At 35.9% G+C, this 27,718-nt stretch overlaps 1 protein-coding gene across 1 annotated transcript in view; it reads right to left on the bottom strand.

The window, feature by feature from the left end:
* Window positions 1-27,718, bottom strand: part of EIF3H (eukaryotic translation initiation factor 3 subunit H) — a 92,855-nt gene that overhangs the window by 45,187 nt on the left and 19,950 nt on the right. Inside the window, exon 2 of the mRNA XM_045805762.2 lies at window positions 25,530-25,686. Within this exon, the coding sequence (XP_045661718.1) occupies window positions 25,530-25,686 (157 nt within the window). The remainder of the gene's footprint in view (window positions 1-25,529; window positions 25,687-27,718) is intronic.

The following is a 27,718-nucleotide window of genomic DNA, read 5'->3' as shown; positions in this document are numbered from 1 at the left end:
AGACCAATTACATCTATTGATTCATAGAAAAGACCACCTAGCTTATTACCTTTGACTAAAAGTAAATATAGTTTTCAAAGCTAACCTAACTGGAACTTAGGCAAAACATTTAGAGGATGTTTGGGTACAACAGTAAGAATTAAACCAAGGTTCCACAAGCACAATTAGGAAGCATGCCAGAAAAAAGCATAATCTGTCCTTCAAAAAAGAAACCCTTTTCCTGCCACTCTCACTGCATTTTCATTTTACACTGTGACAGACATTTATTTAGAAATACTGTTCACAATAATATGCTTAACGAGTATGCTCTCCAAGGTAAAGTATTAAAATAGTTCAATATCAAATTTAAGAGATACTAAGAGAACAGCAAGTCTTCAATTTGGTTTTTATAATCCACTGTGTCTTCTTAATAAATTCCAAGTTCTTCTATCTGGCATAGAGCTTAAATTAACTTTACCTTTAAGTCAATTTCTGCTTACCTCTTTCTACTTGGGAATAAAGTGAAGTCAATTTATATGCCAAAGTAACTAACTTTGTAAAAAAGATTTCTTAAGGCCCAAATCTTTAAATATCCAAAGTTCATGTCCAGAAAAGCATGCAATTAAACAAAAATGTTATGCCTCCTGAAAACTAGGTAAGTTTTGGCCTTCAGTAACAATGATGCAAGAATATATTAGGAAGTCAAAATAAGAAATTGGGTGTTACATTACCAAACAGAGGTAAAGTATATCCAAAAATATAGTGAATGTTCAATCTGTGGAAAAGTACATTTTTAATCTCATTAATCTTATAAGTACATTAGCATCATTTATATCAGCAAATTTTAGTAACTGTTTGTTCATAATTATAAGTGATAGCTTAACAGAACAACCTCCTAAGAGTAAGGGGTGGCTATTTTCAGGACCACTTTTCCAGAAATAAAGTTTTAATGCTTTTCAAACGGCATCACCTACAATATGATAATGAACAGAGAATCACACTGCTGCAATGATAAGTGGATGCTGAATACGAAACTGGGCAGCCTGCTAGGACAATTCACTAAATCACCTTGAACCCATGATAGAAGTAAGAATTACAAATCTGTGAATGTCAGGAGTCCACCACAGTGCAGTTTAAATGGAAATTTATATTTTTTTACATAAAATTTGTTTTATCTATTAAAGCTCTCCTCCCAAGACACAGACACAGACTCAAAAAATAAAGTTTCAACCAACAAATGGAAAGTCACTTATGCTTAAGATAGACACTAAGCAGTAACCAAGGAAATAGCCTGAGACATCAACATCAGAATAGGTCAACGTAAAATTATTTGCCCAGTTACATTCATTAATTCAATAAGTTTTCCCCACAAGTTACACATGCCTATATTTCAAAATTCAGAAGGTACAAAATGAAAAGTAGATTCTCCTCGCACTCCTTCCTATTCCCCTCATTCAGACTTCACCCTTTTTCTAGTGTATTTATCCTTAAAGAGGCAGTTTATATTTATTCAATCCTATTACCTGTAAGGATACATAAATTCATTTTTTCAACATAAGTGGTAGCAAACCAAAAAAAAAAAAAAAAAAAAAAAGCCTCCCCAAAACTATTCCCTTAAAAATATATCTCACAGATTTTCCACACATGTTCATAAAATTTTTCATATTTCTGTACAGATGTGTGGCATCCCACTGATGGATATAAAATATTTTAATCATTCTCCTAATGGTGGACACTAAAGTTTTTCAATCTTCTGATATTACACATTCCTGTAATAAATATTCTTTTTTTTTTTTTTTAAGATTTATTTATTTATTTATTTGACAGAGATAGAGACAGCCAGCGAGAGAGGGAACACAAGCAGGGGGAGTGGGAGAGGAAGAAGCAGGCTCACAGCGGAGGAGCCTGATGTGGGGCTCGATCCCATAACGCCGGGATCACGCCCTGAGCCGAAGGCAGACGCCCAACCGCTGTGCCACCTAGGCGCCCCTGTAATAAATATTCTTTGTATGTACATCACTTCACGTATGTGTAAGAAAATATGTAAATCAAATTCCTTGAAGGGACATTTCAAGGTAAAGAACTGTGGCAAATGTTTCCATTTTTGATACTGGTATCCCCCACTTTTCGAAAGTTTATGTTACACTACTTCACTTTTACAAAAGACCTACTAAAAGAAATTCAAACAAGATTTTCACTTTTACAGAAAAAGGCAAAAAGTAAAAACTGTTCAGATTGTTTTACCAACAAGTACCCAAAGCAGTGAGAGTGGCACCTCCAAGCTCCTTCCCCAGGACCTACATTCAGCATCTCAGCATCAAGTCACCACTGTTCTGAATTGTGTCTGTGAGCATCTATGTTTTATCTTGATTTTGCGCACCCATTAGCAAGATGTGTCCTAAAGTATCCAAACAGCCTAAGAGATTATTTTTTGGGTCTGGGAACACTCAGAAATTTCTCCATATGAATTAATGGTGATTACTTTTTCCACTTCCTATCATTTCGGCTTAAAAAAGGTTTCACAGAAACACTACTTTCTGAAAGAGGAAAAAACTTGTATTGCCAAATTTCTCTTCATATAGTTTGTACCAACTTAAACCCCCATCAGCAATGTAAGAGTGGCCCTTTTTTCCTACACAGTGTTTGTCAAATTCAGTGTAGTACAAAACTTTCTAATCTTTGCAAATCTAAAGGGTGACAAGTGATATTTTGTTGTAATTTTAAATTGCATCTCTTATATCATGAATAACATTGAGCTATTTGCAGATCTTTTCCTGTGAACTGTCTTGAATCATTTTTGGCCCACTGTTTCTGGTGGTCTACTTGCTTTCTTTTTTCCCCCATTTGATTTATAAAAGTGATTTACACACAATTAAGAAATCAGCCTTTTGTCAGTGCTGAACTATAATTTTTTCTTTCACTTTGCCATACAGATGTTTTAATTTTTATTTTTCTGAATTATCAACCATGTATTTTATGCCTTCTGGGTTCTGTGTCATACACCGAAAGATCTTATCCTAATCTGAGACTGCATATTATATAATTCACTCATGTTTTCTTTAGTTCTTTCATGATTTTATTTTTTGTTTTGTTTTTATTACAATGAAATCTTTGGCCTATATGTAAATTATTCTTGAGAAGTAGTTCTATTACCTCTCCCTATAAGTTTTCCTAAAACTAAATTATGTTCAGATGAGACAGAGATACTATGTGATGCAGACAGCTTAATAATTCAAAGGAAGCATGAGCTAAAACTAACTCATGGAGGTGTATTCCAACATAGTAACAGGGAATGAGAAAATAAAAGTTTCTCTCCGTACCTCCTTTATTCATCCCATGATCATGCCTACACCATCTTTAAACACCAATAAGAAAATCCATCTAAGGCAAAGGCCTTAAAAACTAGGATCAACCTCATAAATTCTTTTGCTTAACTATGCACAGTACAATTTTTCTAAAGAAAAGGTCCACACCTTGGGGGACAGACGGTTGTACAATGGCCCAAAGCAGAGTGTTACAGCCCAAGCAGGTGAAGAGCTTGTGAATTAAACTGGCATTATAAGGAGGTTCCTTAAAACCACTACAAAGAGTGATGTTCCCATTGCATTATATTACAAACTTATTTTTTTACCCCCTTTAACCAGAAACCTCTAGCTAAGCCTGTCCTCCTCACACTGAATTAGTAATGGTTTATGTTTCTTCCCTCAAGGCCTAAACCTTTATTTGTTCCTATTAAATATCATACTGTTTAAAAATCTAAATTTCAACTTACCCTGATTACTTTGTATTATACAATGCAAATTAGTCTACTCAATAAGGCTTGATCTTAAAATTTGATAAGCATAATCTCAACTGATTAAATTATGCTATGGTGGAAGTCAGATCCTATATACTTCATATGGCTCCAGGCATACAATGAACCCAAAATCGTACCCCAAATTGTGAAAAATAACAGTTATCTACTGCTCACTGAGTGTTTACCATGAGTCAGGCACTGCACCTGTTTTAGAAGCATTCCTACTTAATCCCCAGAACAACCATGAATGGTAAATGGTGTTATCACACTCACAAATCAGATCAGATTCAAATGCAGACAAGTCTGTTTAACATCAGAGCCACTGCCTTGACCACTGCACCAGAGGGCCATAATCATGGCTACTGGGTAGCTCTGATTTCACATACCAAATAATTATAATAGCAGTTATTTTTACCACAGCTTTATTTTATTTTATTTTTGAGAGAGAGAGAGAGTGTGGGGGAGGGGGGACAGGGAGAGAGAGAATCTCAAGCAGGCTCCACATTCAGCACAAAGACTGACACGGGGCTCAATCGAAGGTCTCTGAGATCATGACCTGAGCAGGAATCAAAAGTCCGATCCTCAACCAACTGCGCCACCCAGGTGCTCCTACTTTTACCATAGCTTTAATAAACTGATCAATCTGATAAAAAATAAATGTGACAAAGGCTGATTATTCAAAGAAATAACCTGTATACATGTCATTCAAAATGAGTTTAACCCACAATTTCCAGATCCTCATAAGCCTAGCCTCCAAGTTAGCTGTCACTCACTAATGCAAACCACCCCTTTACTCAGTAGAAAACATCAAATTTCTCATATCTACCCCTTCTTTTCATTCTCACTACCAATACTCTGATGGAGTTCCTCTAATATTTTTTCTTAAAACAGATTTGAATATTATCATAATACTCACAAAAAGCCTTCATAGTTGCTCACAGTCAATGGTATAAAGGCCAAACTGTTTAACAAAATGGTCCCAACTAATAGACACTACATTGTAAGTCAATTGTCTCCATTTTACAAATGAGAAAACTGAAGCTAAAAGACTATTAGCACAACCTGCATCTCTTAGTACATTCGGACACCCAACAGTCTTTACTTCTAAACGGCTCGCCATCACCAAGACCTCTTCCCCACCCCCCATTTTAAGAAATCCTAATCTCTCACGTCAATTCCTACCTCTTAAATGTTTCCTACCCCTAAATTTCATTGTTCAATACTCTTTTCCACTGAGAGATGCAAGACATTTTTCGTATCAGAAACAGAAGTGTGGCTGTTAAGAATTTAGATATAAATTTTACATACACACACATTTTTGTTATATAAATGAGTTATATGTTATATAAATGAGCTATAGGTCCACCATTATTAAGTCGCTCAACTGTGTCATTTTATGAATTACAAAAAATATTGATCTGATGGTGTTTATTTACATTTCCACCCATTTCACAGTTCTATTTCCAAATAATTTTTGTCATCAGTAACACTGGACATTTGAAGTCTCCAAACTTCACAAACTTTTTCCTTAAATTTCACCATAACTGCAAATTTAAATGAACACACAAATTGAAATGCTCTGATAATTCTCTTTTAAAGATATATATGTATTTTTAGGGGCACCTGGGTGGCTCAGTTGGTTAAGCATCTGTCTTCAGCTCAGGTCATGATCCCAGGGTCCTGGGATTGAGCCCTAAGTCAGGCTCCCTGCTCTCCTCCCCTACTTGTACTCTCTAGCCTCTCTCTGTCTCTAAAATAAATAAAATCAGAGAGAAAGAGAGAGAGAAAGAAAAGAAAAGAAAAGAAAAGAAAAGAAAAGAAAAGAAAAGAAAAGAAAAAAGAGAAAGAGGAAGGGAGGGAGGGTGGAAGGAAGAGGGGAGGGAGGGAAAGAGAAAAGAAAGAAAAGTTTTTTAAGATTTTAATTTATTTATTTTGGGGGGAGGGGCAGAGGGAGAGGGAGAGTCTCAAGCAGACTCTCCACTGAGTGTGGAGCCCCTGTGGGGCTGGATCTTACAACTCTGAGATCAGGACCCAAGCTGAAACCAAGGGTCCGACATTTAACCAACTGTGACACCCAGGCACCCCTCTGATTATTCTCTTTTAAAGGTAAAGGCCCTGAAGATCAATCACAAATGACAATGTAGAATTTTTTTTTAATGGAAATAATGCAGTAGAACACAAAGTATTTTAACAATCTTAAGTAGCCACTGACAATCTGGCCCTGGAGCAAGAACTGCTGAACAGCCTACAGAAAAAAGCAGGCGAGCACACACACCCTTGTGGGGTGGTGGCCATAGCAGCTGATACATAAGATAAAAGCCAACTGTCAATCTCCTAAAGCCTTCAAATTCTTCCGGAAGAAACTTCTTCACTTCTTAGCTATTCTTTATCAAAAACGCCAATGGTCAAATGCAAGCATGGCTTACTGTTCCTTTCTAGTGGATCAAACATTCTTAAAAAAAAAAACAAAACAAAACAGATTTAAGACAGCTTGAAAGGAACCTACAAAGGCATCCATAAGTAAAACTACCATCCAATACGGAAGTTAAATTTAGCATGCTTAGGGCTCAGAGTCCATTTTTAATGTGAAAACTAGGTTAAACATAACATTGGTACTTTTAAACACCTTTTTTGAGAAATGGGAAGGGATTTTTCTATCACTGCTAATTTACTTAGAAATTATATGCTTTCCCAAGTTAAGTCCACCCTTCTAAACATAGGGTATGCTCAAAACATTCAAATGGTACCTTTAATCATAAAATAAAGACTGCTGGTCTAAATTTATTTTGTTAAATTGCTTTAATCAGTCTTCCTTCAAAGCTATGAAGAAAAAAATACTTTTTTCTAAATATGTTAAAATTAGGGAAGAATACATTCCCTAATCACAAACAAAATTAAAACAAAGAAAACTGAAATTTTTTTATCATATCATTCAAACACCGTTAAACGGTGCCACTCACTACTATAGGATCAAGCTTAGCTACTTCAGCTTTGTAAACAATCCACAAACTCCCTGTTTCAGTTCTACCCATTCAATAAATATTTCACTATTTACCACATGCCACTGTTCCACATTCAAGGGAAACAATAAATTGGTGAGAATCCAGGCCAGAAAAAGTGAATGATAATAACTGAAAAGATAATTAAGATACAGCCCAACAGCCCTCATAATATTTATTAACTACTGGGAGTATTTTTCACATACTCCAGAAATTCTCTGATACTCCTCCCATCGGGGTGGAATTCAGCTCCCCTCCTCTTGAGTATAGGCTGGACTTAGGACTCACTTCTAGGGAAAACATTCACTATTCAGTGGAGAAACGTGGCAGTAATCATCTAAACCAAGTAACCAAGGTTAATATCACCATGTTGAGTTAATGTAGCCCCTGATAAGGTGATGAGAAGGGCACTTCACTTGTATTCTTCCTCAAAATCCATAATCTTAATCTGATCATGAGAAAATGTCAAACTCAAAATGACAGACAAGAGGCCTAACAGCTAAGAGTACTTTTCAAAAATGTCAAAGGCAGGAAAAAGAAGGAGAAGATACAGATTGGAGGAGACTGAAGAGATATGACAACTTAAGGGCACATGGTATCTTGGGTCGAATCCTAAAACAGAAAACACAAATAGGAAAACTGGAGAAATCTAAATAAAATCTGCAGTTTAGTTAATGGTTTTATACCAATTTTTAGTTTTGACAAATGCACCACGGTTATATAAGGTGTTAATATTAAAAGGGAAGCTGGATAAAGGGTTCCTTTGTATAAAAGGCATTGTGTCCTGGAAACAAACTACGCCAGTAACACTGTGTCATATTACACATGGGAAATGTTAATCGCTGTCATCAAATATTCCTGGTATTGAAGTGCTGATAAGCTACAAGGAATGTTCTGCAACATCTAATTCAGATTCGATCAGAGGTGGATCCTAACTCACCTGTATGAAGTTAAATACCCAACAGTATGTGCAAGATGGTATACAGTATATAAGCAAAAGCAAAAGTATCATCTCATCTGTGTGAAAAGTTACATAGTAAGGCACATAATATATAACATTTACCTATGTGGTTTAAATATTAAACTATTAGGAATACAGTATAAGGAGGAAAATTATTCAAGCTCTTTCTTCCAAGAGAGATTTTTCAACCAAAACATTTGTGTCTGAGTGGTTCCTCAGGTTACAACGATTTCTAAGATAGTATGCTAATTCAAAAAGGATGTCAACCACCACCTTACCAAGAGCTCAAAATTAGCATCACTAGTGGTGTCATGAGGGTATCATTCTACCCTCTAATAGAATGTAATGAGAAGGGTTCTTCATCACTTGAGGTTTTCCCTCAAAATCTGTAACTCTCATCTAACCATGAAAAAATATCAACAAACTCAAACCGAGGGACATTCTATAGAACACTTACCCAGTACTCCCCAAAGCTACCCAGATCATGAAAAACAAGGAAAGACTAAGAAATGATCACAGACCAGAGGGTACTAACAGGACATGCTAAATGCAGTGTGGGATTATGACCTGGATCCCAGAAAAATAAAGGACATTAATGGAAAAAATCGGTGCCATCTGGATAAAGTCTGGAGTTCCATTAACAGTAATATACCTTATATACCTTGCTTTCTTAATTAAATTAATGTACCACGGTAAAGTAAGATAACATTAGGGGAAGCCTGGTTGTGAGCTTTAGGGGAACACTCTGCATTATCTTTGTAACTTTTTAGTATAACTAAATTGATTCCAAAATGAAAAATTTACAGATTTTTTATTTCTTCATTTGAGAGAGAGAGAGAGAGAGAGAGAGCGTGCGCGCACAGGAGCAGGGGGGAGGGTCAAAGGGAAAAGGGGAAGCAGGCTCCCCCACTGAGCAGGAAGCCCAACTCGGGGGCTGGATCCCAGGACCCCAAGATCATGACCTAGCCGAAGGCAGATACTTAACCGACTGAGCCACCCAGGTGCCCCCAAAATGAAAAATTTATAAAAAATGAAGACTGCAGACAAACTTCATGTTTTATGTTTAGGAAGGTTATCTAGTAGCCGTGGATATACTTTCTTGGAGTAAACACTATCACCAATGAATCCAATCACCAAGCCAAGTTTCCATAAATATGTCAAACGGAACACCAAAAGTCCTGATTAGGTCACAGAATGATAAAGAACATGATAATCATCAATTCAATTAGATTACTACATATACTTAAAAATCTTCAATTCAACAGCCTCTTGTTGCTTAATTAATAAAACCCAAACTACTACAAGGCTCTCAATGACATAGCCCCTTGTTTCTCATTCAGGAGGATTTATTCAGACACACACTAGCTTTCTGAGAGTCGCTAAACAATGCTAAGCTCATTCCCACCTCAGGGGTGGCTTTTGCACTTGGTTATCTTCTACTCCTGGCTCTTCACCCAGCCTATCTTCACCCTTATCCTTCACCTCAACTGAATATACTTTATCCTTCAGCCGAATATACCTCCATATCAGAGAGTCTTTGAAGGGACCTGCTTAAGGCAGGACGCCACCCATTAAAGCATCTGCTTATTTTTCCCATGGTACTTAGCGCAACTTGTTATTATTTGGTTAACCATCAATGTCTTTCTCCTCCACTTGTTCATTCTGTTATCCCTCAATATCTGGCAAAATTCCTGAGATAGCTAGCACAAAGTGAATATCTGGGGTTTTTTTAAATTTTACTTATTTGAGAAAGAGAGACGGCGCGTGTGCGCGTGCGCACGCACACACACACACGGGGCAGTATGGCGGCGGGGGGGGCGGGGGGGGGGGGACATGCAGAGGGACAGGGAGGGAGAATCTCGAGCAGCCTCCATGCTGAGCACAGAGCCCTACACAAGGCTCAAGACCCTGAGACCCCACGACCCTGATATCATGACCTGAGCCAAAACCAAGAGTCAGATACTGAGCCAACTGAGGCATACAGGCACCCCGATGTCTGTTAAATGAATGAATCCAACAAGTTGCAAAAGCTATCACTAAGAAAGGGCGTAACTGTCTAAGGAATCCCATCCCATGAATGGACTATTCCATTCAAAGAGTGAAGTAGATTTCCCTTTATTTCTGTTTTTAGATCTTAGGATCTTTATAATAAAGATTAATCTTCTCAATGTCACCAGCTAGAACACAAGACCTGACCTTTACTGCCCACTTGCTTTACCACACCGACCTCTGTCCCACATTTTTCCTTAAGCTCTTCTTTCCGGCTAATCTCCTAACACAGGCAAATGGAAACTGGAACCATCCTTCAAATGATGGCAACTGCCCTAACAAGATCCTCCGCTGGCCCAGACCACTCAGACCACTAACTCACGCTGTGCAGATGGACCATTAAGTGACCCTAGAATAACCGACAACTACCTTTACCTCATTATAAGACTAAAATTTCTACCCAAGGCAGAGCACAAGCCTCATCTACATAACATGCAATGTATGTATAGGCACATTTTCTTAAGGTATATGTGCAGCCTTATGCCCGCCTCTAGATAGAGGACAAGGCTTCCCTGTATGAATATTCATACTAACCCTAAATAAAAGGAGCCCATTCACCCTTGCTCAGGGAGTCATGACTTTGGAAGTTATTCCCAGTGATCTCCTTATTTGCTACAAATAGTTTCCTTTGTGAGGCAATTCACCTAGTATAGTTTCTATCTGTGACTCACCAAAGAGCAAACTCATGTTGGTCGGATTACAGTAAGACACAACTAAAAATATCATTTCACATCAACTATTCCAAACAGTGTATGTACTTTCAAAATGGAACAAACAACTCCCTGAATTGAAAAATCTTAAATATTTAAAATTTTAGTAATGCTGGTATTGTAAGTACAGGAATCCCCCTGCTGGTTATCAACAGCTTACACTTACTATTATACCCATCTGCTCTGTCGTACGTACCATCATCACAGAACAGGTCCTTTTTACAAACTATTCGAGAAGGAAAGGGATGACAAACAGAAATTTAATTCTTCTAGACTATGTCAGATATTAATTATTTCATATCTGAAGTCAAACCCTCAAAGTGTGTGTATACCCTGGATCTCAATCGCTTGCCATTTCTTACATCTCTCTAGTACTCACCTTTTCATTCTTACTGCTATGCCCATATTTCATTCAAACCCTCATTACCCGTTTTTCCTGCCTCTAGCCACAAAATATTGATTTTATTCTAACACACCTCTGCTGGAGAACCTATAATGATTCACAGCTGCTTCATGTCCATGCTTTTTTCAAGTGTCCAAAGTCTTCCATAATCCGCCGAACCAAGCTTTTGCTCTAATTGACAGATCTTCTCATTTTTCTCTGCCTGTATCACATGATTGTTCCTGAATCTATGCTTCTCTGCTTTTTATGAGTTCATCTTTCCTGAATCAATGAGTCACATATTCCTAAAATTACAAGTACTTCCCTATATTCCCAAAATAAGAATGTTACAAACTCCCAGTAAGCAACTCTTCCCATGTTCACATCGTTTCCTATTTTTAATACTTTTCTCCTTTGTCTTATCAGGCAGGAGAAAGTGCTGTTGATTGCCACTTCCATATACTCCTTTCACTGCCAAGAGCAAATAACATTTACTAAAAGAAGACCATTACATTTTTAAGTGCCCCTAACGAGGCTTAAAAGTTACACTGGACATGGAAACTTCAAGCCAAATTACAACAGTTATAGGAGTTCTCAACAATCGAAACAGTGAAAATTAATGAGCACATGAATACATGTACAAAGCATTTTAAACGTAAATTTTCAAAATGGTACTTAACAATGATTATTATATATTAGGCTAAGGACAACAAAAAGTTACTAAATTACTGTTCTTCCCCCTTACTAGTCAAAATGAATATTTATTTTCCCAAGCCAAAATATTTGCTTAAATACATAACAAAGATGTCCTTAAATACCTGTGAAAGACTATATAGTAAAGAAAATTAGTGGACAGAGAGTGTGTTAATTTTGATAACTAAAAATGTCATTTCAGGGGCGCCTGGGTGGCACAGCGGTTAAGCGTCTGCCTTCGGCTCAGGGCGTGATCCCGGTGTTATGGGATCGAGCCCCACATCAGGCTCCTCTGCTATGAGCCTGCTTCTTCCTCTCCCACTCCCCCTGCTTGTGTTCCCTCTCTCGCTGGCTGTCTCTATCTCTGTCGAATAAATAAAATCTTTAAAAAAAAAAAAAAAAAATGTCATTTCATCTATACCAGACAAAAGTTTAAAATTTCGAGTTCAAAGACAAAGCAAGATAATTTATCAAACAAATAAATTCTGTGATTGGTATATAATTCATTCATTATGGGTGAAATAGTTCAAATCTTTCCATAAATCCTCAAAGATGTTCATCAAAACTGCTTAATAACGGCTTAAGGAAAACTGACAGCAGTACTACATTCTCAAAGCATGAAACCTGTATTTTAAATGCACATACTTATATCAAACAATAATTAATTCAATTATGCCAAATGTCCTTATAGTACTCCACTATCGTATGATAAACAAAAATATAGGGAGGCCTGAGTGGCTCAGTCGGTTAAGCATCTGCCTTCAACCCAGGTCATGATCCCAGGGTCCTGGGATTGAGTCCTGTATCAGGTTCCTTGCTCAGCAGGGAGCCTGCTTCCTCTCTCCCCCTCTGCCTGCTGCTCCCCCTGCTTGTGCATGCTCTAACAAATAAATTTAAAAAATCTTTTTTTAAAAAAAGTGTAATTATGATCCATGCAAAAAACTAAAGAGGTCAAATGAACTCGATATTCAACTGCTATACTTTCCAGCTTTTAATTTTGTGTTTAACAGGTTTTCTCATTCTATGGCTCATTTAGCTGTTGAACTTGCACCTCCCTTGCACCTCCCTAGAATTTTGGCTTGAGCAGAGCCTTTCTTAAAAAAAAAATCTCTTCACAGTGAAAAAAATTATGGTCTAAATCACAAAGATGACAAGAAACCTTAGCCATTTAAATAGACAAGCCTTGAAATAATATTGTGATCAAAGTATCAAGCAGCCTAATAAAATCCAGGTGGCTCAGGCTTATCATACATGGTACTCATTACCACAATTACACTATTTAATCTACTTCCTGGTGACAACAAAAACTTTGTTATTAATTCCCCCCAGTTATGGATCTGCTTAAGTTACTGCAGTTCTGATAAGACAACTCTTCGTCCAAAAAAATTTAAAAAGAGAGAGTGGGTCTCCTTTTAAATGTTTTAGAACTGGAGCTATGGCGGGTAAAACCACAGAAACCACGGTGGCTTTGTATTATTAGTCATCTATATAAGTATATGTTAACTCCTACTAAGGTACCAGATGACTCATGGTTAACACAGTTTTATAAGGGCTCACATGTTTACATCAAAAAGGTAACCACATGCACATAAAAAGAACTGTTTACTAATTATAAACCTCAGATTCAAATAAGAGATTTATCCACTGACAAAGGTACACAGGTAGGATTCTACCAGTCAGTTCCTCTCCCCCATACAAAACTTTTCCATCATTCATATGATTCTCTGTTGGTTACAACTTGTAAGATTTTGAAGTAATTTTCCTATCTTACTGACTTTTTTCAAAAGTACTTAAGTATTTCTCAGGAAACTTGTTTTATAGCATAATTTGTTTCCAAAATTCCATTTAGGCACAATAAACATGCTAGGAATATTACATCTACCTCAATATTGGTGCCAAACACCAAAGTAGCAAAAAGATTACAACCAAAGATAGAGAAAAATAAGAAAAGGGTAGCACAAAGTTACAGTCCCCGGATTTCCTAGTTGGTAGCAACCATAGGTACGCACCATGACATCCAAAAGGTAAAGTGAGAAGTGTATATGTTGTACACCTCCTGTTTACAGACAGCTAATTGTACTGGTTACAAAGGAAAACCACTAACTGCTCAGTGTTTCGTTAGTGGCACCCAGCGTTCACACAGATTCTTTACAACTAACTAACTGATCCCATTTCCTTTCCATGCTCTCTTCTCTTTCATTCCACTTGTACAGATGGCAGTCACAGCAGACTGGAAACAGTGCACAACATACCACTTAACAATGCTGTGTACTCAGTAAAGATGGAAATTCACATGACAGTCTTTATCACTACTGTCTGTTTAAGTCATCTGCAAAGCAATGTATTCTAAAAGTTTTCCTGTGTCAGTCAACACCGCTTTCCTAAGTTAAATTGGAACCATCTATTCAACCTTTTGTTTGTAATTGCATTCAGTGGCATTTAATATGAACTATTTTCCTCCCTTAATCTACCCAAATTAACCTATAGTTAATTAACTATATTCTCCATTCCATTTAGCAAAATATGAGAAGTTGTGCTTTCAGTATTTAAAGGTTCCTACTGTCTGAGCTTAATGTATATACTCAATGACCATTAATTTTCTGTTGACCCGAAGGTTAAAATTGCCCTTTATTTTTATGTAATACCTAGTATACATATACAAACTTAGGAAACTTTCTGAAGTTTAACATTAAATTCAAACAATCATTTGATTCCAGTAGCACTGACAGTAACTGATAACACTAAGAAGTAAACTTTTATGTAAATATATCACACCTGGGGCACCTGGGTGGCTCAGTCGGTTAAGTGTGGGCCTTTGGCTCAGGTCATGATCCCAGGATTCTCGGATGGAGCCTGCTTCTCCCTCTCCCTCTGCCTGCTGCTCCCCTTGCTTGTGCTCTCCCTCTCTCTGTCAAATAAATAAATAAAATCTTAAAAAAAAAAAACATGCCTACAAGTCACAACTGCAGGCATCTTATCACTCACTCATAGTGATTCTGACAAAATACTGGGATTACTGACAACCCTCCTAAACTGCAGTGGATTACACATTTCATGTTGGGGTTTCTAGTTCTGAATTTACTACTGATTTTAACTTGGGCCTCTCTGAGCCCCAGTCTCCTATCTGTTAAAAGAATTACAAAAGTTCCTATTGTCAGCTACTCTGCAAATATGAAAACTGAGGCTGGAGAGACCCATGATTTCAATTAGTAGTAAGCCAGAGCTTTATCAGAACTTTACCAGAACTTTAGCCAGAACTCAGTCTAACTGTCCTTCCTTTTACACCTTTCAGAAAAGTTTGGAAGATCTATGAATGATTTTAGGAATTCTCTTAACTAAGTCTATAATGGTATTTATATGTACACACATCATTTCCATGTATGTGGAATTGGCTATTATTTTTTATCAGGCTGCCCGTAGAATAGAGAGACAATTCGAAAGAAATTCAAGCCTGGATTCTGATAAAACATCAGTCTCACTGTTTAGTTATATCAAATATCTCCTAAAGGAACATGGAAATAACCCAGATATGGCTTACACTGATCTTAATATTTCATATTATGTACATACCATCCCATTCCTCATGAGATCACCAGAGAATATGGCTAAAACCCATCAGAGTATTATGTCAGCACTCTTCATAAAACCTTTCACTCTCTTCTGGTACTAAATCTTTTTAAGTGTTTTGTCTTGACTATGTTTTCAGGGCAGGAGTGGTGATGGAAGTGATAGAAGAAATTTTAAATCTAAGGAGAAGAATTCACATTACCAAAAGAGTCTTGGTAACAGACTTTTTAAACCACGTACATTTATTTACAGAATAAATTGCTGACAGAAAAGCTTTCATCTAAAATTCTGGGAGTCGCTACTAATGAGATCAAAAGTAAAAATAAAATATTTCCACTATGAAAGTGAATCAGAATACATGACAATGTATACATTTTTAGAACAAAATTATTTTAACAAAACGACAGAAACAATCTGAATTGCAAACCTGGAGATCTAGATTTGCCGATATATACTGGTAAACCCAAGTCATTCTACACCTGCACAAAAATATTTTCTGGACACTTTCACCTGAATAGCAACATAATCTTTCCTTTATAATAATAGAACCTAACTCACTAAAATAAAGTGCTAACAAATCTTCCCATGCTCCAAGTCAAATATACTGCTTAGAATAGCTAAGTTCTTTAAATAATGAACACTTCAGAAAACATCCTTAGTAGAAATACAGGTACACAACAGCCAGTGGAAATGCCTGGCACCTGGTTCCCACTGAAATACTGATTTGATGAAATTAATAACAAAGAAATAAAGAAAAGGAAAGGGGAAGGTAAAGTGAGAGCAGACGAGCCTGAGCCTGGAAGCTCCAGTGGCTTGAGGACAACTGCCTTGCTGCCTGCTGGGGTTGTTAAGGCCATGCTGCAAGTCCAAAGAACCACACGGAGGACTCTGCTGCTGGACTCCTACAGCCACAGTTGCTCGTTGTGGGGTTAGTAACCGGACATCAAAAACGATCTCTATGAAGTCAGCACTATCCAATTCTACAAAACAGTCATTAGACAGATATATTTCTGCAAAGACCACTGGAATAATTTTGTGATCTTCTCACCAATCAAGTGGGGAAGAAAGATTGTCTGTATATTAAAATGTCTGCAGGTTCTACGTTAGAAGAAAACAAAGGGTGAATGTGTATGGGGCTGAGGGTAGTGGGGAGATACAGGGTTGCATTATAATGCACCAAGTAACCATTATATTGTTACTTAAACCAAATATAAGGTTGCCTTTGTTTTCAAATATATTAAAAAGCATCTAAAATGCACTGGGTAAAAATTACCACTGGGTAAAAATTACCACCAAAAAATAAAAGCAGCAAATAACCCCCAAGGTGGAAAGAGATAAAAAGTAGGAAAACACCACTTGGAAAGTGGACTAGGTAAGCCATGAAGAGTAATCGCAAATGGATAAAAGTTTCAAGATCTATCTTACCTAATGAGATAAGCTAGTTAGCATTTCTGGGCAAGATAGAAGCAAGCTTGAACTGTGTTGCTTAGGACAATTTTTGGAAAAACAGAAACAGCAAAGATCTTTGGTTATACACTGTAACTGTGGTTTTTTGACATTTTAATTAGTGCCAAAACAGTTCATTTTTAATGGTTATTACCTTAAAGTTCAGTAATAAATTCAAATATCTATACCTAAAGTTGTTGTGGTTCAAAAGTAAGACAATTTTTATTTAATTAAAATGTAAACCACTGGGAATAGTAATTTAAGGATTACACTTTTAGACTTGGGAAACTTAGGAATTTTAAATACTATTTAAGTACTGTATCCACCTGTAATTTTCAAATCTTAAAGTATTACTTTAAGTCTGCACAAAATTTGAACACGTTTTACTTGGCTTCTTTCCAAACCATAGCACTTACACTTTAGGGACCAAGGGAGGGTATAGTGTAAAGCGCTTTAATTTCTTTAAGCAGAAAAATCTTTTACCTTGACCACATTTTCAATAGTGTATATCCTTCCATGCACAGGAATTCCTCAACTCATTTAAAAGGGAAAAAAACCCTAAATTTTAAAACATTAAACAAATGCAAAAAATTTCTTCAAACTTTTAAAATGAAGCTAGACTTTATTCCTACTTTTGTATTTAATATCTTGAGACAGCCAAACTAAAAGAACAAAAAAGGCACAAAAACATTGGGGCTGATGCTTCACATTTGGGTTGTATGTCTCATATTCTAATCACCTTAATAAACCAAAGACTAAACATATAAAGTAAGACTCTTAAGTTAGTTTCAAATCACAAACCATAGGCTTTCTGAGCAATCAAAATAATTTAAGTAAGCAATAATCTAAAGTTCATTGCCCTGAATATTCAGTGATAAGCCATTAAATACGAATGGTTTAACATTTTCAAAATACTACCATGAATATCAACAAAGAGATCAGTACCCAGGAGAATTATATAATAATTCAGTGTACAGATTCTCTCTAGTTACCTACCTACACACTGTTTCATTTAAAATGAAATACATATGAAATGTTTTTATTAAATATTTACAATTCATTAAATATCATATTTAAATATTTATTAAATATTTTACATTGAGCTAAGTGCAGCATGGGTCCTAGGTTTCTATAAACATGGCACTAAATTATTGTCAGGAGTCTTTTATGTATCAAAAGAGCCTAGACGGCAAAAGCAGCTTCCTCACCTGGATACAAAATCAGCAACAAAATTTGAAAAATATTGTCAAGGAACATAATTATCACTGAACAAAAAAAGATGCCAAGTTGAATATATATTAAATCATTTGTTCTTTATTTCTAGAGATGCCTGTTATTTATGAGGGCCCAGAAATGTGAATAATTTGAACAAACTCACAAGACATATCTTCCTTAAAAATTACTTAAAATACAAACAACCCCCACTTACAAAATCAAACTTCACCTCTCCTATGAAGTCATACCCCAAAAGGAATTAGTAGCTTGTACCTGAGTGTTCCCATCACTTTTTGTCCTCCCTCACTCTAGACTTTTATCAAGTCTGTTTCACAATTCTTTACATTTTTCTCTCCCACTTAAAATCTTTCAAAGCAGTAACCAGATTTCCTATCTTTGGATCCTTTTCACCACCCATTCAATGTAATTTGCTGAAAAATGCTAAAATGAATTATTAAGAACTAATTTTTTTCTGAGATATTTCAAACATTTTATCATACTTCTTAATGATCTGAGGTCACAAAGTAAACACCCTTCTATTTCTCCAATAAGGTTCAAAACACACTCCAAAATGGTCTGTATATATTTCCAATATTTGCACCAAGAAAAGCTCTTTGAAAAAAATGCAGTGAAACAGGATGTTTAAAAAAGTGAATCTGTCAAACAGATCACAACGATTACTGATTATTCACATAGAAAATAATACAAAATAAGTAAACATCATATCTTGTCACAAAATGTCCCCATCTGCATAAAAAAAAAAAAATACTAAAGCTTTCTCTATCCTGACTCAACTCCTCCCTGAACCGGAAAGCAATACAAAGCCGAAACAGTAATTATCGGGAAGGTTTCAAGCAGTTTTGCCCTGGGTGTGGGCTGCAGGCAAACTAAGAAGAAAGAGAAGGAAGGTGAGAGTTCAGGAAGCAATTGATTAAGGAGAGATTTTCCCCAATGCAACTATGGCTTACTAATGTGGAGAGTGCTGCAAATAAGGCAGCTAGATAAAACCTACTCTCTCTGAGCCCAGTGATACGCAAATAACACCTACGCAGTGAAAAATCACTCCCAGTACATTTTATTGTAAATTACATTTTTGCCAAATCATATTTAGCCTTTGAAAAGTCTGTTTAATACTCTACACGACTGTTTTTCTTCTGGAAGTTTAATGATAACAAAATAATTGTACATAACAGTCTAAAGTATTATTTCTTGTCTAACACCAAGCTTTAATAATAAAAAATAACTTTCAAGTACCTGAAAATGAACAAAAAAGCCAAAAGCTATCTGTGTCTATATCACGTCAGTGTGTAGAATTACTTCAGAAATTCTACATGCTACACACGTTCATACTGAGTAAGTTAGGCATCATTTCATTCCCCTAACTGCATTTTAGTAGTACAATATAGTCTTCATGCTTCGTTTTTGAAGAAAACTTATTTGAAGTCTAAAGATCATCCTTTGGACTGACTTAAAGAGAGCAAAATAAAAAATCTGACCATTACAAATATGAAAATTATGGATTTGGCTCTGATGCAGAATAAAGTAAGCTTCTTATATCACCTGCAATATTAAATTGATTTAGTCTGCTGAAAAATAAGACAGTGAGTTATTGGATCTGTGTTTAATTCAGTGCACTTTATAACATATTTAAGGAATTCAGTTGTATAAAACAGTATCTGAATCTTATCAGATGAAAATATTTTCCCTTTTAGCAAGCCTCGGGTTGCACATCTGAGAAAACAAATTAGTCTCCAGTTCTCCTAAGCTTGATAATAGTGCCCCCTAATGGGAATTTTAATATGAGTCTTTCTACTCAGTTTTTAAAAAGCATATATATTCTCTAATATGAGCAAGTTATCTCGCTTTTAACTACAAAGTAAATCCTGTAATGTAAGTGTATGAGTGTATCTAGATTTAAGCCACTTAAGGGAGAGTTATCATGTGAAAAAACAAAAAGTGAATTCATGGAGAGAAACAAAAAAGAAAAACTTCATGCCACAGTTTTCTTGGTTTTGAATCACCCTATTGTAACATAATCCAAGGTGGCACTGATCTCATAAAGAAATTATCCTTCAGCTACGTTTCTAGTACTAAGTAAGCAATTAACACGTGCTAAATGAGAGATAGTACAGAGTCAGGAAAAAACTAGTTCAGAACTGAAGTCATTCAATGTCACATAGATCTAAGTATAGAGCTGAGATTCCCACCCAAGGTTTCTGGCCTCATACCATTCATTACCTTTCCATAATACAGGCATACCCTGCTTTTGGAAGTTTGCGGTATACCACTTCACTTTTCCAAAAGACCTACTGAAAGAAATCCAAAGAGAATTTTCACTTTTACAAAAAAGGCAAAAAGCGAAAATAACACTTGGCATTTGTTTTGCAGTGAGCTGTTAGAGGCAGCACACATGCCAACCAGCGAGAGTGGCCCTGACAGTCTTCCCCCAGCATCAAGTCACCACAGCTTTGAACTGTGCCTGTGAGCATCTGTGCTTTATCTTGATTTATCTTGTGCATCCACTAACAAGATGTGTACTAAGGTACCAGAAAAGCCTAAGAGAAGTTTTTTTTTGGGTCTGGGAGTGCTCAAATTTTTCTCCATATAAATTAATGGTAACTGCTACTTCACTTTGCAACAAAGGTTTCACAGCAACGGTCTACTTTCACAGAAACGTGTACCTGGCTCACAAGTCTGCAACCGTGAACTGAATGCTTTCCTTCCCTATTATCTGTAGACAGTTCCCCTAAACATCAACAACTCAATGGGATGATTAAACCCCATTAAATAATTAAATAAAGGACAAACTACATATTCTGATACTTTCCAGATGCACCAGTAAAACAAATACCCAATAATACCATATTTTTATTACAGTGACCACAATACATTCTGGACTCAGAGTCAATGTTAAAGACAACATCTAGGAGGAATAAGCAACAAACAAAAAGTCATCTATTTATGACAGAAAGAGACATTACCTTATTTTTTAACCTTATGAGAAAGGGAAAATAACATAATAACACATATACACACACATACACACACACACACACACATACACACACACACACACACTAAAAAAAGTGGCCAAACTTTCTTAAAGGGCCGGACGGTTAAAAAAAAAAATTCAGGTTTGGTGCCCATATGGTCTCTGTCACAACTAGCCAACTATGCCACTGTAGCAGGAACACAGCCACAGAAAATACATAAAAGAATGATCATGGCAGTGTTCCAATAAAACTTTACATGCAGAAGCAGGCCCACAGATTGTAGCCTGTCAGCCCCTAATTTAAAACATTTCACTTTGGAACCACAGATTAAAAATCTCCACTTTACATGAGGCACCAAAACAAAAACACAGAAACAAACAAACACCTAAGCAACTCAAAGTATGTAATCATTAAGATTACGAATATTTAGTGAGAACTTTATTTCCATAAGGTGAAGGGCAGAAAAAAGGTCCTTTCCCAAAATAAATACTAGTTTTAGTAGGCATAAAATAACAGAAAAGCAGTACATAAAACAATGGATGTTTAGAATGATTAAAAATACTCAACATGCAGGGCTCCTCTATTCCAAGAGGTATCCATATAATGAGAAAATTTAGCTTTTACCTATGTTTGATAAAAACCTAATGGTGACTACACAGTATAACCTATTCAGATAAATGAACTATGTGAGAGAACCTAAAATTCCAGACTGACATGTAAGGGCAGAAAGAACTATAGAGTATTACCGTAGATTTTTCACATGTATAAGAAAAATGGCAAATCCTACTCGCTTCTGAAGATAAATCAAGAAAAACAAATTTAGTTGTTTTACCCAAAAAGCAGATTTCAGTTACAAAATAATGATGCTCCCCATTCTATACTCTTTAATCACTGGCTTCCACTTCACTAAGTGTCCAAAAGCAACAACAGGAAAATCATGAGACTTGGAACCAGGCAGCCAAAGATTTCAAGCCCTAATTCTATAAATTCCCAGTTAAATGATTTTTGACAAGTTACCTGTCTTATTGAGGATCAGTTTCCTAATTTGGAAAAAGGAACTGATAAAACCTTCAAATGTGCTGAGTAACAACTAATTATAGACAATATACATATAGTACACAGCACACAATGCCCAGCAATTTTTTTATTACTTAATGCTAAATAGAAATTTCTTATGTCCATGTTGTTAAAACACTTTTTAATGAGCTTTTTAAAGTACATGTTAATAAAATACAATATTGGTCAATTACCTGAAAGCCCATAAGAGAAGTCAGCATCCAATGATCAAGATCTAAAGATAATAATACATTCTGCTTTTTGTTCACCTGCCATAATTACACTGAACATTTCTTGTACATATTCTAAATTGAGAACGTTCTAAGACAAAATTATTTAGAGAAAACTACGTGACAATATAAACTGTTCTGGAAAGGATTCTACTCCCAACTATGCCACTAACACAGTAACTAATAAGTCACTTCAAGTGAACCCCTCAAACTCCTCACTTACAAACCAAAAAAACTGTTAACAATCCCTTGTCTTCTCCTCTAGTCTTCTAGCTCAAAAAGAGTTATTACTGCAATATAATTAAGAATCTCCAGATATGCTTGTAAAGAGAGGAACTGAGATATCCTAATACCGCCAGATTGGAGTGCAGAGAAATCCCAACCATAATCTGATAGTATTACAGTAGTTCAGATGAAATATTACAATTTAGATGAAACAAGGAGAGCTTGGTCAGCTTAAAAACGAAAAGGTGTATACTGCACAAAAGTTTTTAAAAATGTAAATACTCAAGTGTCTAGAATAAAATAGCCTTGGTTAGTTTCTAAAGGCATTACCTTAATGAAAAAAATGATTTTTGTAGACCAAATTGCAATATCAAGGTACTAACCTTAGCAAGAATATGTTCGGTGTCTATTAGATCGTCAAGGTACTATGAGTATGTGAAATCATTACATAAGTAACATTTTATCCAAATGTAAAGTCATCAGTTAAAAGTTACACAGAAAACAAATAACAAATTTTTTTTAAATCTCATTTAAAATAGCACAAAAATGAATAAAACACCTGAGAATAACTTGTACACTGAAAACTACAAAACAGCTGGAAGAAAGTAAAGACAACACAAAGAAATGGAAAGATATCCTGTGTTCATAGACTGAAGATTTAATACTGTTAAAATGCCTGTACTAACCAATGTGATCTACAAATTCAGTAAAATCCCTATCAAAATCCCAACGGCATTTTTATGGAAATAGGAAAAAAATCTTAAAATTCATATGGAATTTCAAAGAACCCTAAATAGTCAAAATCTTGAGAAAGAAAAACAAAGCTGGATGCCTCACACTTCCTGATTTCAAAATATATTACAAAACAACAGTAATCAAAGCAGAATGGTAACAGCATAAAATTCCTAGAGGAAAATATAAGGAAGATGCTTCCTATCATTGGTCATGGCAGTAATTTCTTGCATATTATACCAAAAGCACTAGCTACAAAAGCAAAAACAGACAATATCGATTGCATCAAACTAAAAAGCTTCAGTAAAGGAAACAATCAACAGAGTAAAAAAGTATCCTACAGAATGGGAGAAAATATCTGCAAACCATACATATGATAAGGTGTTAATATCCAGAATATACCAAGAACTTCAACTCACAACAATCCTAAAAAACAGGCAAAGAACCTATAGACATTCCTTAAAAGAATACATACAGACAACAAACACGAAAAGATGCTCAACATCACTATCTGTCAGGGAAATGGAAATCAAAACCACAATGAGAAATCACCTCACACCTGTTAGAAGGATCGCTATCAAAAAAATAAATAACCAGAAAATAACAAATTTGGGTGAGGATGTGAAGAAATCAGAACCCTTGCACACTACTGGTGCGGAATGTCAAAACTGGTGTAACCACTATGAAAAACAGTGTGGAAGTTCTTCAAAAAATTAAATAAAGAATTACTATATGATCCAGCAAATCCCATTTCTGGGTATATACCCAAGAGAACTGAAAACAGGACCTTGAAGAGATATCTGCAACATTATTCAAAAGAGCCAAGAGATAGAAACAATCTAAATATTTATCAACAGATGAATGGATAAAATGGTATATACGTACCACAGAATATTATTCGGCCTTAAAAAAGGATATCCTGTCATATGCTATAACATGGATAAACCTTGAGAACATTAAGTGAAGTAAGCCAGTCTCTAAAAAGACAAATATTACATGATTTCACTTTTATGAAATATTTAAAGGAGTCAAACTCTTAGAAACAGAAAGCAGATGGGGCACCTGGTTGGCTCAGTCAGTGGAGTATGTGACTCTTGATCTTGAGGTCATGGGTCTTGAGCTCTATACTTTGGGTATAGGGATTACTTAAAAATAAAATCTTTTTTAAAAAAAGAAAAAGGAAGGGAGGAAGGAAGCAAGCAAGCAGAATGGTGGTTGCAAGAGGCTGGCAAGGGGGAAAAAAGGAGGAACTAGTCAAAGGATGTAGAGTTTCAGTTTTTTGCAAGATGAAAAAGTTCTAGAGATCTGTTCCAGAACAACCTGCATATAGATAACACTCTATACTATACACTTGAAAATGGTTTAGGATGGTAAATTATACTACTTGTTCTTACCACAATAAAAAAAAGTTATATAGAAAATGATCGAGTGTTCAGACAAGTGGGAAATTATTTTTAACTAGATTTTTTAAAAAATCTTTCAGGTTATTGACCTTGGCCTTTAGTGTGAACTTTAACTACTAATGGCCTTTGCTAACAAAGCAATTATACCTGTAGTGCATGTGTACACACACACGCACGCATGTGCACACATACATACACACACACAGACCTCCTGAAAAGCTCAGTGTCTTCTTTCTGAAATAGATAGTTAAGCTCATCTTCTTAAACATTAAGTCAAAACACTACAGAAGAAAATTAACGTTGGACACATTATGATGATCCCTACCCTTCACAGTGTAAGTTGTTTGCAAGCTGATTTCATCATGGAAAAGTTAACAACAGCGCAGCGCCTATCCAAATTACTAAAATCAGAACGTCAAATTCCAAATAAGGCCAAACTAATGAAGCTTTTTATAGAAATCCTCATTTCAAAGAATTTGCATTAATTTTTTCAAGAAACTCAGTAATCAGGGGCGCCTGGGTGGCACAGCAGTTAAGCGTCTGCCTTCGGCTCAGGGCATGATCCCAGCGTTCTGGGATCGAGCCCCACATCAGGCTCCTCTGCTATGAGCCTGCTTCTTCCTCTCCCACTCCCCCTGCTTGTGTTCCCTCTCTCGCTGGCTGTCTCTATCTCTGTCAAATAAATAAATAAAATATTAAAAAAAAAAAAAAAAAGAAACTCAGTAATCAAGTGAACTAGGCTGGCCTGATAGACTCCCAATAAGAGATAACTAAGGTTATGGTGAGAACTATATTAAAAACCATTTATGGGGGCACGTAGGTGGCTCAGTCGGTTAACCATCAGACTCTTGATTTCAGGTGAGGTCATGATCCCAGGGTCGTGACAGCAAACCCAGCACTGGGCTCTGCGTTTGGCACAAAATCTGCTTGAGATTCTCTGTCTCTCTCTCCCTCCGCCCCTCCCTCCACTCACATGCATTCTCTCCCTCTCTAAAATAAAAATAAATAAAATCTCTCAAAAAAATTTTTTGAAAAATTAAAAATAAAAACCATTTGTGTATACTGCAAAGACACATGAAAGGAGTACCCTTACCTTCATCAAAGTCAGCATCATCTTCCGTGTGCTGAGGGAAAGGAAAGCAGTTGGTAATTTCAAGACGATCTTCTACAACCAAGCCCAATAGCACTCCTTGAACCACTTCAGTTCCTTGTCCTTCTTCTTGATAATGTTTGATTATTTTTAATACCACCTAAAAGAAAATACAGAAGTAAGCTTAACAACCATCCTTACAGTTTATATTTCCTTTATTTCAAAGGAAGAAATCAGTCGTATTATGGTTTACAAAAATCACAAAATTATATAAGAGAACTAACCAAGTTTCTTAAAGATCAATTCCTTTACTCTGACACAAATAATAAAAGTCACATAATCTAAATGTACATCTGTAACTCCTGGAGTTTGAAGACATGTCCAAAATGTCCACATACAGCATTCATGACCTTCAGGTCAAAGCTCCCAAAAGGTCTGGCATCCAGGAGCTCCTTCAAACAGTATTACCTCAACCCAAAGTTATTACAGAGGAAGTGATCCTATTAATGTCTGTTAACAGCATATAATTTCCTGACACGGATGATAAAACCATCAATAAGACACAGAGATAAAAAAACTCAATTACCTGAAAACCTGAAAGCAGACCGTTCCCTTGACAATTTCTCAACATTTCAAGATGGTTCCTGAACAGAACATCTCATTAAGCCAAAGGAAGCAACAATGGGAACATTTGGTAACAGAGAAAACAAAGAGAACAAAGTCTCCAGCACTACCTAATTTTCCTCAACCAGGATACATCACATAACCTCTAATGGAAAACTGGCTCTTACATTACTCTCTCCCTTAACATTTCCATAAAGATAAAGAGGTAACACTGTAAGGCTGGACAGGCAATTAATTTAAAAGTTCAGAATAACAATAAGCATTAGTTATACTTCCTAGAAAATAAGGTTTTTAATAAAGGTTAAATGCTTGGAATGGCACTTGGCACATAGTATTTATTATTAGTAGTAACAGTACCTAGTATAAGTTCATGGCCTGAAGACTAAAGGGCAACACAATCTAAAATACAGTAAGTCCTCAGAGGGGAAAATAAATACACCAACAAAATGCTAATTAGTATTTTGTTGATTAGTGTTTCACTTAAAACAAATACATTATGACAAAAATTAATCATCAATAACCAGTTAATAACAAAAGGTTACAATTAGTGAACATTATGTGCCAGGCAATATTCTAATTATTTCATGTGTATTATCACATCATGTAATTCTCACAACTATGTTAAGAGAAAGGAATATAATTGGTCTACAAGTAAGACAACAAAAGCAGTGGGGCACCTGGATGGCACAGTCAGGTGAGCATCTGACTCTTGGTTTTGGCTCAGGTGGAGATCTCAAGGTCATGGGATTGAGCCCCATATATGGTTCCACGGTGGTTGGGCATAGAGTTGGCTTAAGACTCTATCTCTCCCCTCCCTTTGCCCCTCCCCCTTCTCTAAAATAAATAAATAAATCTTTAAAAACAAAAGCAGAGAGAAAGTAAATGGCTAAAGGTCACACATCCAGGAAGTAGAAGAGCCAAGATTTAAAACAAGTCAAGTTCCAAAGTTGTGTGAGTACGTTAACTTTAATAACAAGAAAATTGATTTTCATATCAATAATTCAGTAATTAAAACAATGATTAGTCATAGGCTTTGTGATGAACAGACCCCAAAAAGATTTTAGACCAATAATATCCAGACCTCTTAAGGATAGCAAGGAGTGAGCAGGGAAAAGAGCTTAACGTGGAAGAACACCAACCAATTAAGACTTTCAATACTGTGAAATGAAGAAAGTGCACCATCTTACACATCCCTACATAAAAGACCTTTCCACTTTCGAAAGGTACAAAATGAGCTTTAAGAGTCATGCAGGTATGGGTACAAGTTCCAGCGCTAACATTTACTAGCTGTGACCCTGGGAAAGCTATTTGTTCTTCCTAAGTCTTTGATTTCTAATTTGCAACATCAAGCTATTCTAAAGCAACATTAACACTATGAGAAACGAGAGAATGTATGGTAAATACTTCACACAGGGTCCAACATGTAATAAATGTTCAATAAATTAATATTATTGATTTTTGTCAATAAAAAGCAGAACTATTTAACTCCTACTCAACTTACCTTCTGAGAAGGGCAATTATTGCAAAAAGAAACAGGGGTGACTTAGAAGGGATAAACAGAACTAATT

This window comes from Ursus americanus, chromosome 9 (genome assembly GCF_024610735.1).
Source record: "Ursus americanus isolate L20-20 chromosome 9, mUrsAme1.1.p, whole genome shotgun sequence".
NCBI lineage: Eukaryota > Metazoa > Chordata > Mammalia > Carnivora > Ursidae > Ursus > Ursus americanus.
This window is presented reverse-complemented; position numbering and strand designations above follow the sequence as displayed.